Here is a 16,025-nt window from a genome sequence, read left to right as displayed (position 1 = left end):
AAAAGACGGGGGAGACGGGAGATGGAAATTCAAGATGAGCAAAACGAGAACAAGATAAAAGCAGGTGCCATCCTTTCGACAAGTGTGCTTGTCTTTTTAAAAAATACAGGCCCACTTGTCGAAACGTCGGCTCCCGCTTTTCCCTTGTTCTCGTTTTGCTCATCGTATTGAACCCATGTGATATTCTCGGGACAGTTATGGCACAGCTACTTATCACTTGTGACTAACACTAGCGCACCTCATTTAGCAAAAGATCGCGAATCGCCTTTATCGTACTTCCACTATTCGACGTTGCGTTGCAGCGATGATGAAAGAAGTACTGGTTGGCTATAATAATAAAAAAAAACATTGCAAGAGGAATAGCATGCGTGGATTGAAAACGTCTTTTTTTCTTGAGCATACATTAGAACAGATTAAAGGTAAGCATTCGGCAAGTATGCCTGGTTGGGAACAATAACAGAATTGCGTCGGCAAACGTCAATCGCACGTCGGGAACTTCCCGCCGTCTATTTCCAAGGACTACGCAAGGTCTCTGCGCGCCTGTCTAAACACCACGAACACACACAAAGGCACTGATGTGCCTCTTGCCATCTCAACTCTGAAAAAAATGCTGATCGCGCTCCAAAAATTTTATGTTTGGATGGACTTTTTACCTGTCTTTATTTCAATTAAAACACGTGCTGTACGTGAACTCGCTCTCGGGTCATGCAGAATCTAGAGCGGTCACTCCATTAACCTCATCTATGACCATCCCTGATGCTCACACGTACAAGTGCGACCCCGAATTGAAAACTCTGCTACTAAAATCTCTACTAATAAAACGTCATCCTTATCTGTACCACGCAGTCTTCAGCATAAGACCTAGCGTCTTTCAATTTGACGAAGCACAAGCAGCGAAACGCGGGTGCCATTGAAAAGGTTCAGGTGGGTCCAAGGAGCAGTGAGGTCCCGCACTGAAAAAAACTCCCCCGTGCTACCAGAAACGACATTTCCTACTGGGGTTCATGTAGCTTCCCCTGTCGCACCGGAATGCCCTGGAAAACTTGCGCGTGTGCATCAAGGGCACGATGCAGCGCGATCGGGCACTCGCGTGCCGTGAACCGGGGCGACGCGAGCCCAAGGGTGCGCACCACTTCACGCAGTGGCCCACGAAAAAGAGTTGGTCGGGCCTGAAGCCGGCCACCGTCGTCAGGCGCCGGCTCGCCGGCAGCGATCGGTACGCCCGTGCCGCCGCGCTCACACCGGCGAAGTCGGCCAGGTTCTCCGAGTCCAGCTTGCCACGCAGTAGCCACTGGGTTCGCTCCCTCACCACCTGCTCGTGACTGCGGCGAATGCAGAGCGCGTTCTCCTGGTACTGGTTGTTGGTCTCGTCATTCCACCAGTCGCGGTGCCGACCCTGGTCGTCCACTTTGCGGCCGCCCACGTCGTACGCGTGCATCATCTCGTGGCCCATGGCTTGACCTAGGGAGCCGTAGTTGTACGCGTCCGGAGCGCGATCGAAGTATATGGGCTCTTGCATGAGGCCCGCGGACATCCAGACCCAGTTTCCCGACAGGTAGTAGGCATTTACCTTTCCGGCGCGCAGCACGTCCGCGTCGTTCACCGTCGAGAAGCGCCTCTTGAGTCGCTGAAAGCGCTTAAGCTCCAGCCACGAGCGCAGCGACCGCCTGCTCCACAGGTCCGGCAACTGGGAGTAATACTCGTCGAGCTGTTCGGGCCGGGACAGACCGTCGGGAAATCCGATGGTCATGCGCATGGCGCGCATTTTGCGTATCGCCGTGCTCTGCGGTTCACCTCGCAGCCAGTCCGAAGTGGCCAGTTCTTTGACGAAAGCGGCGCGAAGCCGCTTGGCCATGTCCTCGGTGTCTGCCAGCACAGGTGGAGTCGCCGTACGGTATAGGTGCACGGCCATGGTGGCCAGCGCCGCTTGGCTCGCGACGCGATTTACACAAAAGCGGTCCAGTTCGCCAGCGGCCCCACCGCGGGGCAAGAAGTTGGCGCCCGCGTAAGGCGCCACTTGGCGCAGCAAGTCCCAGGTCATGAGGCGGCGGGTGTTGTGCCAGTGGCCGGGTGCCAGCAGATGCCAAGCGAGCCACAGAGCCAGGGGCTCCGCTAGGACCGCGTCCTCCTGCTTGGACTTCCTTCCACTCCATCGTCTCATGGCGGACAACCAGCGTTCGGATTTCACGGCGTTTCTCGTGAAGTTTGCGAGCTCCCGGACTTTCATCTTCAGCGGTGTTAGCTGACCGGTCTGCTCTAACGATTTCCTTGCGTGCGCTATGAAGACGATCAGTTCGCTTTCGAGCGAAATGAACATTTTACTCAGTCTGAGAACGTCCTGGTGGCTAGGCGACGGAGCGAGTACGCGGATGTGCTCGGTGACGAAGTCCGTTAGGTCGTTAGATTCGGTAAGGTTGGCGCGCTTCCCGCACCATGCCTCGTACTCGGCGCTCAAAGCCAGTCGGTGGTAACGCACCGCGGTTGCATTTCTGGTCGAGCCGAAATATAAGAACGTGTGCAAACCATACTCTACCGATAGCTTCAGCATGCTATCCAGCGGATCGCTCCGATCGTCGTCGTCCGCACTCGATATGTCCGGTGACGTTGGCACGTAGAGGCTCAGTGACGTCAGGAAGCCCTTTACGTCACCATGTTCGTATCTGTTCTCTTCCGCGAGAGAAACGCAGGCACGGAACAGACTCGTCATCTTTTGAACGGCCGATTGACCTTGCTCGGGCACCGCTGACGTGCGCAGGAGCGAAATAAGGTTGTCGATGGTCTTGTTCTTGATGTTCTTAAAGGTATCGGTGTAGTCACTTCTAGAGCAGACGTAGTTGTAGAAGTCGTTGCACGGGTCGGCGGAACGGTTGATGGAGTCCCGCAGAAAGTACGCCAGTCGGCGGCAACCAGCGGTATAGCACGGTTTGCCACGCCCTGAACTCGCAGACCGGTCGTTCGCCTCTGCGACGTACAACAGCACGATGGCGGCACCTAGCAGAAAGGTCATCAGGAAGCGGAGTACTATTGATGCAACAAAACTGGTGGTGCCTAACGAGCGCGCAGGCCTGACACAGTCGCTGCCGCTAGCTTTTCCTGAGGATTAAATACAGGATTGTTCAGCACTGTCTCGTTTGTCTCTGGCCTGGACATTTTGCATGCTCCGGTATTGTTACGCCTGCGCAGCTTGCGCGTGCCTTGCCTACTTGTTGATGATGATGATGATGGCCTTAGAGCTATGGGCGTCTGCCCACTCTGAGGATTTGGCCAAGAATCGGGCATGCTTAAAAATGATTCAGGGGTATACTAAATTTTGTTCTAGTTTTCAAGCAAAGATATTTACCAATTACGGTAGATTGGTTAAGAAGTAGTTGTTTTTAATTTAACTAACAAAGAATAATGTATTGAAAATAAAAATAAAACGGAAGACCAAGGTGTGAATGCATATATTTGATAGTGGTACGTAAAAAAAGAAGAGAAAGACATTAAATCTAGATCCTCGTATATTACTGGTGTTGATTCCTTTTCAACATGGCACATACCCAAGAACGGGACCGGCCACACAAATGTAAAATTAGATGAGTCTCTACGAACAACAAGATGTTTAAAAGAGCAAGAGATAGGCTTATCTCATGGCAAATATTATCCGACGACAGTCGTCTAAGGTTTTATTTTGTTTCTTCTATGCGTTGCACGTACCCTGCTTTCTTGCTAAATTCCACGTAGATCGTAGGAGCGATTGTTTGGTAACAAGCATATGCGCACAGTGAGCATTCATTAGCTATGAACATTGCATAACATTTGTGTTCTTATGTGTGCATGTGTTTACGTGTGCGTGTGCGTGTGATATGAGCTGATTTGAGGCCACAAGAACTAATTTGGTGTGCGGAAATATTCGAAATTTTGAATATGAACCGACTAGTCCTTTCGAATCAATCTACTATTTAAAAAATTTGATATTCGGTTTCTTAAATATGCGAGGCTACTGCCATTATTGTAGCATTGTTGCACTGAAAAGGGTCTATGCGCATGGTTCACTGGCTACTTGAAATGACCGTCGTAAACTGACCTGATACTCTGGTGAGATTGCAAACTTACAAGATGTTCAATTGAACGGACTTAGAATATCAATACGTGCATGGAAGGAGATAAATAATGGGTCGAATTCACAAAGCTTTTTGTACGTAAGTGCTCTTCGCCATTCGCCTGCCATATTCACTAATGGTACAATAATCAAGATTGCAGGCATCTTTTCTTATGGACAGTCCGCCATCAGAACTTTCTTCTGTGAATGCGGGACCATATTTTTTTTTAGAGCGCAGCTCCTACGCACTCCTTCCTGGGGCGAGCACCGAGATCGGCGTTGCCCCTCGTAACCGAGCGAACGAGCACAGTGAAGGATGAAAGCGAACACGGAGGACAGCGAGAGATGAAAGACGGCGATAGCGAAAAGAGCGCGAGGAGGAAAGCGGGGGAGGAGCGTATGGCGAAAGCGTGAGAAGAAAAGCGTAGTACCGCGGAAGACGGTCTTTGCAGCGATGACGGCTACGAGATGGCGCCAGAGCAGCGCGCGTTGTCTGTATGGGAAAAAAAGCACTGCATGAGCGGAGGTCTGTCTGCGGCGGCTGCTATGAATGGCGCCGACGCCTCACCCGTGCGCTGCCTCTCGTGATCTTCCGATTAGCGAGGCAGTCGCGCCACACTTCGCTGCGTTTGCAACGTGCCGCACGAGCCAGATTGTACGCGCCAGCCAATATATTGCGAAATGAAAACACGTATAGAGATGCGCTCAAATTTCGCATGAGGGAGTGTCGTAATCGTCGGTAAATTTTTTTCACTTTTCCGCCCCATGTTTCTTTGTTCTCTTTTTTAAATCTCGATAAGCCAAATATATTTGGCATTCGATGTGATATTCGAAGTCCATATATTTCAGAGATTACTGTTCGATTCGATTCTAAGTTTTCGCTCTTGGAACACATCTAATCACTAGAAGGCTGCCACATATTGGCGATAAATTTCTACTTGTCACGACTGTTCTGGGGTTCCCGCTCCTCTTCGACTGTATTCTTCTTGCAGTAGGTGAATGAAGCCATGCAGCATGTTCTACTTCCATGTCAGCCACTTCATAAATGCGAAAAGAGTTACATTCGGAGCACTGGATCGTCGACTTGTGCTTGGTTTGAGAGCACCAGTTCTGTCATCATTGGGTTCATCTCAAAAGTGTGTGAACAGCAGTGAAGGTTTAGTTAGTTAGTTAGTTAGTTAGTTAGTTAGTTAGTTAGTTAGTTAGTTAGTTAGTTAGTTAGTTAGTTAGTTAGTTAGTTAGTTAGTTAGTTAGTTAGTTAGTTAGTTAGTTAGTTAGTTAGTTAGTTAGTTAGTTAGTTAGTTCTTGAGAACAACGTACTGTTTAAGTACGGTGCACCCGATCCCGAGTTTTCATTGCAACCTCGTCAACCGCCGGTCTTGCGAAAATGTGTGCGTCGAAGCAAGCATCCCTGATGATGCAGTGAGAATGCGGCTGCACGTAACAACAAACTACGGAGCCACTCAGAAAAGCATACAATATGCAATATATGGAACGGTGTTAGTCACGATTATTACGAGAAGTGCGGGTGTGCCTACAGTACCGCGTGATAAGTTCTGGCACGTGTGGAGAAGCTTCGGACATGAAAAACGAACTGTGTGAATAACGAGCCAAACAGGACAACAAAGTTTGAGTGGCCCATTTTCCTAAGCTCCAGGATCTCTGGGAACACGGCCTACTATGTCAAGCCAGTGACAGGGAATAAACGATTTCACATCGCGAGGTGCTCGCTATAAACGTGCCACATACGCAATCACAATTGTGTTATAGGGCTTGCGGTAGAAAGAAAATATCTAGAGAACTTTTTTATTTACGTTCATCTTCGTGGCAAAAGAAATTGACCGTCTCGGCATACCGCTTAGGCGGGTCTGTCGGCTTGAAGCTTTTTTTTTTTTTTTTTTTTTTTTTTTTGTTACGCGCCAGCGACCTGTCGACCACCTGACGCTGCCATTGACAAAGGCCGGGACAACAGCGCGGCTGTGCTGCGCAAGCTAGCCACGCAAATGGTGGTCACTGCGTCTTACGTACCAAGCGCGAGCGATTCCTTGGCACCGGTGTTGCGATAGGAGCTGTATATAGACTTATGAGGTAGGCTTACACACACACGCGCGCGCACTCACTCGAATAGCGACGCTTTGCTTGCGTAAACAGTACCACGAAGCTAAGCCAATAAAAGGAGTATGAAATAATAGTCATCCAGATGACTTGAAAAGAAAAATAAAGTGAAGCAAAAAGGAAGCGGTGGCGTTGTCGCACGGAAGGGAAACGCGAAAATAAGCACCTTGTATAGGTCCCGCGAATCCAAAAACAGCAATTTTTTTTTCACCTGAAGTACTCTTCCAGCAGATGCTTGCAATGACAGATATATTCGACGCCGTCGGGCTTTTACGCGAGGCAACGAGATCCCACAAAACGCGCCATCAGGGACTCTATACCTGAAAAACCTCGCGAATGAACGGATAGCAAAAAGCAACAAACAGGGAAAAGCATGCACCACTCGGTTACTCGTCCTAACTAAACGAAAAGAAATAATAATGTATATACCCAAAACGCATGCGCCACCTTTTTTTCTTTTTTTTTTTTCGTTCACAAGCGCTACGCGCGCGATGCACGCATAAACGACACAATGTCGAATTCATTACATACGGCGTCTTGCATGCATCGCGCCGCGCATAACGTATGTCGCGAGTCTCGGCGACGACGTCGTACTTTAGCCCAAACCAATACATAAGCGCGTGCTCGCTCGGAAGCGCAAAAAAAAAAAAAATGAATCTCAATTTTCCGGCTCGGGCAGCAACAATGGCCAGACTTAACGAAACGCGCCCTCTCGCCTTCGCAACAACCCTTTCTCCCAGCGGTGCCGCTGTTCTCGTCACGAAGGAGATTAGCCCCCCAGGACGCACCGCATGGTTAATACTGTGCAGCCCTTGTGACGCCTGTATGAACACATATGCCGGTGCAACGTCACAGTGCCTGCGAGCCTCTCGGATGTCCATACTAAGCACCGAATCATCTGGTTTGTCTTGAGCAAACCTCCACGCACAATACTCCAGTTTATCGCACCTGCGATACGGAATTCCCTCGCACTGCGGTTCCCTGTCACTTCTTACGCGAAAAAAAAAAAAAGTCTCTACTTCATACGACGCCTAAACTCTGTCTAGGGCGTAATTTACAAGGCTTTTTCTCTGTAAGAAGCGTTTGTCATTAGTCGGCTCCTCGCCGTGTTTTCACGTCCGTTATATCAACTGGCTGGCGCTTCTTCTTATACGAACAGCGATATAGCGTGTACAAATATTTATCTTTTTTTTTTGCTTTTGTTTTATAATAATCTGACGCTGGTAAGGGAGCAATGAGATATGCCCTGGGGCTTAAACCTTCACTGGCGCTACCTAGCAGACGCCGAGAGACACAGGGCACAGGGTTTGCCTAATGCAACTCTGTAACTTCCACTCACGTGCCACATCAACGTTACCGCAATACGTGACGCTGATGCAGGGACACTGCTGTCATTTTCGATACAGACAAAAATAGATAGTCGTCGTACTAACTGTACTCATTAGGCTAGTGATCTAGGCGTGGAACGACCAACTACAAAATGATACGAGTTTGGTCGGAAGAAAAGGTTTTCATTCTTTTCTGCTTCATTGAAAGTAGCGGATACGACAGAAAGAAGATGTATGGATGGCCACTGTATGGCGTCAGCTCTCTTCGCCTATACTCGGCACTGCAGCGTTGGTTGAGCTTGCTTACAAACAGCCTACCTGTAACAACGAAGCTCTGTGTCAGACCACATGTCTCAAGCATTCGTTTGCGTTTACCATGGGTGCAGACGGCGTTCATTGCGGATGCGCATTATCCGGCCATAATGGAGCGTGAACGGGCGAAGTGAAAGGCGAAAAGGATTTATGCTCTTTCATTCCACTTCATGTAGGTGACTGGTGTGCAACAAGTCTTTGACAGCGCATTAGGCATGGCTGTTACGACGAAGCGGGTTTGGCTGTACGACGAAGCGTAGGAAGAGTAGCCATGCACTCGCAGCAGCGAAAGCGCAGCAGCGCCAAATATGGCGTTTGCATCCTCTCTAATTCAAAACTCTTCGTTTGTGTCTGATGTCATCGCCGGTGTCTGTTAGATGAATAAATCGAACCGTTCAATGGGTAGGTTTCCAAATGTGCGAACCAATTTCTGAAAACCTGTTTGTACGTTCTTTTGATAGCATCTGTCAGCAGTGCCATCTATGTATATTCCCCTTCCCCTTGCACTCTGCTTTTGTTTGCAGAAGCATCCTGTATCAAGACACCCACAGTTCCCGCAATAGACAATATAAATGTTGCGAGATCTCACCGCGTGAACGAGCATCGCAACGAGTTTGGAGATGTCAAACAGACCCGAGCTGCGCACGCAGTTACGGTCACGTGACGGGGACGGAAAAGCGATCAAAGGCCATGCCAGGCCAACACAGAGAAGGGTTCGGTGACTGTGTCTCACAAAATTTGGATTCTCGAAACGTGCTGCTCGCCGTCGGTGTCGTCAGGCGTGCAATAAAAATGTGTTGCAGTTAGACACAGCGCTGCACGAGAGATATCAACGCTATGCCCCGATCGCTGTCGTGGCTGAATGACGCGAGCTCGGGCTCCACGTCGCTGCACAGTACTTCGAAGACAACAGGCAGACCCCCATTCAGGCCCCCTCTCCTCCTAAACCTCTCTTCTTCACGTCTCACGCGAGATTGGCGCGGCGGCGCAACAGCCGCGATGGCGGCTGGCTCGCGGCGAGAGTTCGTTAGGGCGGCCATTGAAGGCGGCTGACGCGGAGCTAGCGGAGCTGTCAAGTGCCGCGGCACCGTATTTCCGCGAGTCCCTCCGGCCAATAAACAAAGCTGCTCTTAATAGAAGAGCGAGTATGAACGCGAGCGTCTGCATGCTGACTGGGGGAAGAGAACGGCCAGACACAAGAGGTCGATCTTGCAGACAAGGGGGAGGCCCCCCCTCGGGCTAATACCACAAGGAACTGTTGAACAGTCTCCGAGCAGCAGCTTCTTCTTCTTTACGCAACGATCCACTTCGTGTGGACGCAGATTTATCTGCGGCTTGGAGCCGCTGGCTCCGCTAGCAATACAATAAGGAGGCCGGCGGCAGCAGGCGGCACTACGAGAGACTGCTGGAGCTTGGGACGTCAACGCTATAGACGTAAGTGTGTATGAACGCACGGCTTGTATGTACGTACGAAGACGCTGGGCGTGTAAATGGTGACGGGAGCTTGTCCGAGCGGAACGACGTCGCCGTTTCAGTAGGCGGTTGCTTTCATCGAGCTTCATTAGCAGAAAAGTCTTTTATCTAGAGGCCCTTTTAACGCAGCTGGCAACAGCGCTTAATTGAAGACGCTAATAGGACCATGTTGCAGTACGTCCGTAACGATGAATTAATAGTAGTATCGGGTGTCATTCGTGTTCTGGCTTTCACTAAAGTGAGCAATGCAAGTGCAAGCGACAGTTAGGTTAGAATAAAGGAGCGTAACGGTACGAACAAATACAGGCAGCGTGCACAAACCAAGTAAGAACTTAAAACTGTGACGAGACACAGCTCTTGGAATCTTCACACTGCTGGATGCGCGCGGCTAGCTGAACAGATTTCTTAGGACTACTTGAAGGAACAAAAAAAGCGTTTCTGATTTTGTTCATATATATTTCTACGAGCCTTTCCAGCGTGTTGTCGCGTCGCATTCCTCCATCTAATCGCACTTTACTTGTGACCTATGCCCAACCAACTAAACCAACGAGATGTGTTTTAAATCATGGTACGATCGCAGCTGGATTGCCAAGTTAAAAGCTACTAAAATATTGAAAGATTCAAATGAGAGCGGAATGGGGGTAGGTGTATTCGAACGCATTAGAAAGCAGCGAGCTTAGTCAAATTTGTGTCTATGCTCGTAATCCTACTGCTTTATGTAGATTCAACTGTTGTAAGCAAAATCCCTGACGACGCACTATGAAAGGGGTCATCACTTTTCGACATTACTTCACATACAAGCCAGCCAAACTACGCTCGACGGATGTACTTTCAGCCTTCAGGCTACGGGCGATCATTTTCTTACTTCAAGGTTTTCCGCGGAGCTTGTAGCTTCAATTGTCCTGACGCATTCAATTCTCTATTTGCGACTTTGGCGAACCAATATACAACTAAGAACCTGAATGTTATAATGCGAAAGCGTGATGCGACACTGGCACGGAGGATACGCACGTGCAGGCTATATATAGAACGAAAGGCTGATTTTACGTCCGTAGATATAAAAAACTATCCAGGAGCCACATTTTGCAAAGATTCATTTCATTTTTCGTTTTGTTTTACCCTTCGTCAGTGGCTCGCGGCTACGCATGACAAGAAATTATTAGCATCGCAAGTCAAGCTATCCTTACCAAATACGTTCCCATTTCACTCTGAGTTGGCGTCACATTTTATTATTGGTTTCGCATACGAATCACGAAAAGCTCTCATTCAGTGATTTATTACATTAGGTGGAGGATTAGGAAATTAAAAATTAAATTAAAAAAAAATTAAGGAAATTAAAAAATTTAAGCGATTGCGGAAACCAAGAGCTCGCACTTTGTCAAAGGTGAAAGTCACTGACTTGGCCAAGCTGTTCGTCTTGCAGGGATAAAAAGAAAAGAGGGGTGTCCAAGGAGAATACTTAACGAAAGGAGGCTTTCTAAGCACTCCTCAATCCGCGGCTGCTGGACGGTTGCTCGACCATTAAGACGGGATCTTCCTCATTTCTGGACAAGTGCGTTTATGCGGAGGGTTTTCATTGCACTGCTGTTGTCTGTTGCCTTTGTTTATGTCGTCTGCTATAGGAAGGTGACATGATCGATTACGCGCCAAGTTTTTGCCAAAACCGTCAGAAGTTATGTAATAACATTTTGCGGCACACATTCCTCCAGGCTATAGCACTTATATAAATATGTATTATAATGCGTACACTAGTACACTAATACGTTTTACTTAGTTACTTGAATTATCTTTACAGTTACGAAATGACCATTATGAGGATAGAAATTCGGCCTTGCTGGTACGATATACTGCAAGCGAAGCGCAAAAGACAGGGACAGATGGAGAATGCAACGAGAGCGCTTGTTTGAGCCTTTAGGGCCGAAAAAACTAGGCCCGTCGAGTCTGGGAGGTTGGTCATTTGACGGACCGAAAGTTTCAGAATCGAGCACAGCGCATTTATTGTACTCTCGATCCGCCCCTGTTCTTTACGCTTCACTTGCAGTATGACCACTGTGTCCAGCCAGCCCAGGAGCAAGCACGTCAGTTCTGCGTCGCGACAAAAAAAAAAAGCAGATGGATATTGCTAAACGTCCCGGATTCTACCACGACAAGCTAATTTAGTGTTACTTTCCTAAGCTAGCACGATAATCGTTATCCAGGCGACCAAACTGAAGGTGGATTTACGCGCTAATCTGTTTCAGAGTGCGGCCGGAGGCGTCCGTCTGCTAGCGCTGCAAACACACATCTTCAACTCGAAGACAATGTTCGCTCTCCGGCGGCTGCAGGTTGCACTGCTGCCGTTGTTGGCATCGTTCCATACTGGTCACTGCCACTTTCAGTGCCCTCTGGAGTGCGTAGGAACGTTCGTCGTGCCCACCGAGAAGGGCGTGAAGGTGATCGGTGGCCCGGCCGCCAAGAAGGTGGGCAAAATTATAAATGATCTCACCGAGACTTGGACATCATCGCCAGACGACGAGATAACCATCGACGGGAAGAAGGTTCCTGTACCTTCGAAAGTCAAATCCCAGATGCGAAACGCACTCAATAATTTTCCGGAGCTGTCAACTGTCTTTCTGGATATACTTCGGAAACGAGGACCGACATCTTTGCCATACGGAAAGCAGCGATTCTCGTCTCCGGATTTGCAGGAAGAAGCCGTAACGCCTGGAGGTAACCCGCAGCATACGACAGTACTAGACGCCCCTTTGTCTCGCCTTCCTGACCAGTTTCGCCCTTCACAGCCTCGGCCTTTTAAAAAACCAGTTGGTTCTGACACATCGGGTCCATTGACACGTGTCCCTGGACAACGCAAACCACAGAACAGTCCACAGGCTTCCGAATCTCCTGAATTTTTCTTTACAAAACCGTTCAATCCTGAAACTTCCAGGCCGTCAAATGACCAACCTTCCAGGCCAGAAGGGCCCCTGGATTCCAAGAGTGTCGGCTCTAAACGCTCAAAACCGCAATTTTTCGGGAAACCAGAGGAGCAGGTTCCTAGCGATATTGTATCTTCTGAATCTGTAGAATTTGAACCGACCAGTCCAACTGAGAAGTTTCCGCGTTCGAAAAAGACTGAGCCGTTTTTAAAAGGAGCCCAGAAACCGTCGTTACCTGGGGCTTCTGATCAATCAAGCCCCGAAGAGTCCCTACCTTCAGGCCCTCAGAATGACTTTCCGTCAAATTCTAAAAAATTCAAGCCTCACGGCACTTCAGAGCCTGGAGAGAGTATACCAGGGGATAACGAACCCTTCAGTCCAAGTAAATCAGGCCGCCCTCAGAATGACTTTCCGTTCAGTTCTAAAACATTGAAGCCGGACAGCTCTTCAAAGCCTGGAGAGAGTATACCAGGAGATAAAAAACCCTTCAGTCCAAGTGAATCAGGCCCTCAGAACGACTTTCCGTTCAGTTCTAAAACATTGAAGCCGGACAGCTCTTCCAAGCCTGGAGAGAGTATACCAGGAGATAAAAAACCCTTCAGTCCAAGTGAATCAGGCCCTCAGAACGACTTTCCGTTCAGTTCTAAAACATTGAAGCCGGACAGCTCGTCAAAGCCTGAAGAGAGTATACCAGGAGATAACCAACCATTCGGTCCAAGTGAATCTGAAAAACCCAGCAACCCTGATAACTTTAGTCCTGAAGGCTCTTCCGAGCCTTCCAGTTCAGGTGGTTTTAATCCCACCTTTTCCAAGGCAAATCTCGTCCCTTCTCATCCAACCAGAAGTCCCGATTCCAATTTTGCGAAACCTTCAGGTTTCTGGCCTTCCAGTGAGCCGGAACCGCAACCAGCTCGTCCTACCGATGAACTTCCAACTCCTGAGACAAACGAGAAAACTCCAGAAGTCAGCGTTCCAGATCACCTTAAAGTTCCACCTAAAGATGAGCGTGTTCCTGGGGACGTCCGTTCATACCTTAAGTATCTGGAAGATAATCCTAGTTTATTCGTGCCTGTTTACAAAATACTAGTTAATAAAGGAGTGAGGTTTCCAGACTTAAGAAGGCCATTTGATCACGTCACTATCAACGGAGAACGGGCCAACCTTGCTAGGCCGATCACCGTGGCCTTCTCTGTAAGAATCAGTCACCGCACTTTCACCTTGCCGCGAGACGCCGACAAGCTTGCCACCTTCGCCTCCCAGCATCCTGAGCAACTTCCCGCAATAACAACAGCAATTCGCCAGCTTGGTGGAACACTGACGCCCGATAACAGAGGCTGGGTTTCGTCATTCACGCTGTTTGACAAAAAAACTGAACTGCCGCACTCTGTTGCTCCGAGAATCATCGTAAACGGGCGTCCTTTCACACTTCCGAATGACATGGAAGAGCTGGTAAGAACCATCGAAAAACGACCCCAGCTATTTCACAACATCCTACCAATTCTTGAGACATTCGGCGCACGGCCTCAGAGATCGCCTTCTGGAGAAATAAGGTCAATAAAGTTTCGAGGAAGGAACTTTCCCGTACGCTCTGTGACACCTGTTCCCGTCTTTATCCGTGGAAGAAGGTACAACATTCCTGCAGACCTTGAAAGGATTTTGGCACAACCAGACAGCCAGGTAGTAGGCGAACTCATTAGTGCCCTCCAGAGATCCAAGGTGCCGGTGGTCGTCGACAATGAAACTGGAAATGTCGTGGGCATCGAGAGGGATGGCGTTCGTATTCCTTTCCCGGTAGCCATTCGCTTCCGAATCAAGTTGGGAGGACGAGACTACCTAATACCACGCGATCTTCCATCCATCGTTACACAGCTGGAGCGACACGGCGTGCCCACCGACGTCCTCACCGTCCTCTACAATAACTACGGAATAATCCCGGTTCGCGGTCCGAACCACGACGTCACCGCTATTGAGTTCAACGGGAAGCGCTATCTGATCAAACCGCAACCTAAAACAAGTATAGAAGTTGGAGGCCACCGCCTAATGCTGCCAAGGGACAATCACAAACTTGTTCGCCTAATCCAGGAACGCAAGATACCGCTGGATCAGTTCCTCCGCACGATTCAGAATTCAGGATACAGGCTTGTGCCAGGACCCGACGGCGTGCTGCAGACGGCCCACAAAGGATACGAAGTCATCAAACTTCCTGTGGGCATTCGCATGCTGTTCAGCATAAGCGGCGTCACGTACAGGATACCGCAAGACATTCCACGCATCGTCAAACTGCTTCGTACTGTCAGAAATGAAGCCGCTATCGACAAGATCCTGGGCAACCTGAAAACGCTCGGCGTTGACGTCCGCAAGGGACCCGGCCAAGCGACACTGAGCTTCAACGGCGAGAAGCAAACGTTTCCCTTGAATCCGGAGCGTACATTCCATAGTCCAGGCACAGGTGGTATACCGGGGTCAGTAGTAAGCGTCAACTTCAACGGCCGTTGGTACCACCTTCCTAAGGACGCCAAGGACCTGGTAATGGTCGTTCGCGCAAGCGGTCCTGAAGTCATTCCTCTGCTCGTCAAGACTCTGCAGTCGAACGGCGTCAAAGTGAATCTCACGCCGAGCGGCGACGATATCGTCTCTTTCGTAATACAGGGTAGAGTAATCCCGGTGCCTAGCAATGGCGGCAAAATTACCCACCAAAAGAAAGCACCTACAAGTTACGCCCAAGGCAGCGGTGACGACAGTTCGAATAGGTTCCGCGTTGCCATCCGCGGTCACCAGTTCGTGGTACCTGACGACGTCGGCCGCCTGCCCAAGCTCCTGCCTGGCTTCCAGTACGGCGAACTCATCGCAGCGCTTCACCGAGCGGGCCACAAATTGAAGGTGGATGAAAAAGGCATGTTCTACGGCATGCGCGTTCGCGGTGGCCGGCTGGTTAAGTTCCCGATCAGATTCAGCGTCAGCGTGTTCGCGGACAGAAAGGGAAGGCCGTACCGTGTGCCAAAAGAACTAGAACAGCTGGCGCGGGTGCTGCCGTTGCGCCGTTGGAACTGGAACGCGGTGCGTAAGACTCTTGAAAACGCCGGTATCGAGGTGAGTGGCGGAAACGGGGGCGCGCCACACTTCATCAGCTTCGAGGGGCGGGTCTTCAGGGTTGGTAAAAGCCACGACGGCGCAGGGTATTGACAGGCAGGAAGCGTGACCAAAAAGAGAGCCGGGAGGGTGTGTTTCTTCCAGCTCTTTCTCATAAACATCATGTTTCCAAACATAAACCGAACGTCCTCACCTGCCACTGCGAGCTTTCACTTAACAGCCGGTCGTTTGATATCAATAAACCGATGTGTGAGCGTCATGGAAAACTGACTGTCATTGAATTTGCTTGATAATTTAAACCATATACACTAAGGTCTGACTGACTGACTACGTACACAAGAAATGCATAGCGAGACGATTGACTGTTTACCGGTGAGTCGCGAACTTTGTGTCATAATGCCTCCTCTTCTCTTCGTTTATCCGAGGCCATCCTCACTTAAGCTCGTCGAAAACCGAGTTTCTGCATCGAAGATGGCAGTAGTCTCTTTGCAGGTTACGCATTTCGCACCCCCTTTCTATAGTTTTTTCCTGCTGAATAGTGCGTTCCGGCCTATTGCATTGCGTAACGACGTGAGTAACTATGATGTTGAAACCGTCATGTGATAACAAAGTCTGCGGAGAAAGACTTGGCACGAGTCGTTGCTGAACGGCGCATGACACTGCATGCCTTGTGTGGCTCATCCTGCTCCCTGGCCACCGGTTGCTGAATTC

The 16,025-nt window shown here is 49.4% G+C and overlaps 2 protein-coding genes across 2 annotated transcripts; one reads left to right on the top strand and one right to left on the bottom strand.

The window, feature by feature from the left end:
• Positions 1-392: 392 nt before the first annotated feature.
• Positions 393-3,007, bottom strand: LOC126536765 (neprilysin-1-like). Its single transcript, XM_050183771.3, has one exon. The coding sequence runs from the start codon at positions 3,005-3,007 to the stop codon at positions 974-976; it is 2,034 nt and encodes a 677-aa protein (XP_050039728.2). The 3' UTR covers positions 393-973.
• A 5,983-nt stretch (positions 3,008-8,990) lies between these two features.
• Positions 8,991-15,580, top strand: LOC129386225 (uncharacterized). The gene is made up of 2 exons (XM_055073901.2): positions 8,991-9,270; positions 11,550-15,580. Exon 2 carries the CDS (start codon positions 11,610-11,612, stop codon positions 15,405-15,407), a length of 3,798 nt encoding a protein of 1,265 aa, XP_054929876.2. The 5' UTR covers positions 8,991-9,270; positions 11,550-11,609; the 3' UTR covers positions 15,408-15,580.
• Positions 15,581-16,025: the final 445 nt, after the last annotated feature.

Source organism: Dermacentor andersoni, chromosome 4, assembly GCF_023375885.2.
Source record: "Dermacentor andersoni chromosome 4, qqDerAnde1_hic_scaffold, whole genome shotgun sequence".
Lineage (NCBI taxonomy): Eukaryota > Metazoa > Arthropoda > Arachnida > Ixodida > Ixodidae > Dermacentor > Dermacentor andersoni.
This window is presented reverse-complemented; position numbering and strand designations above follow the sequence as displayed.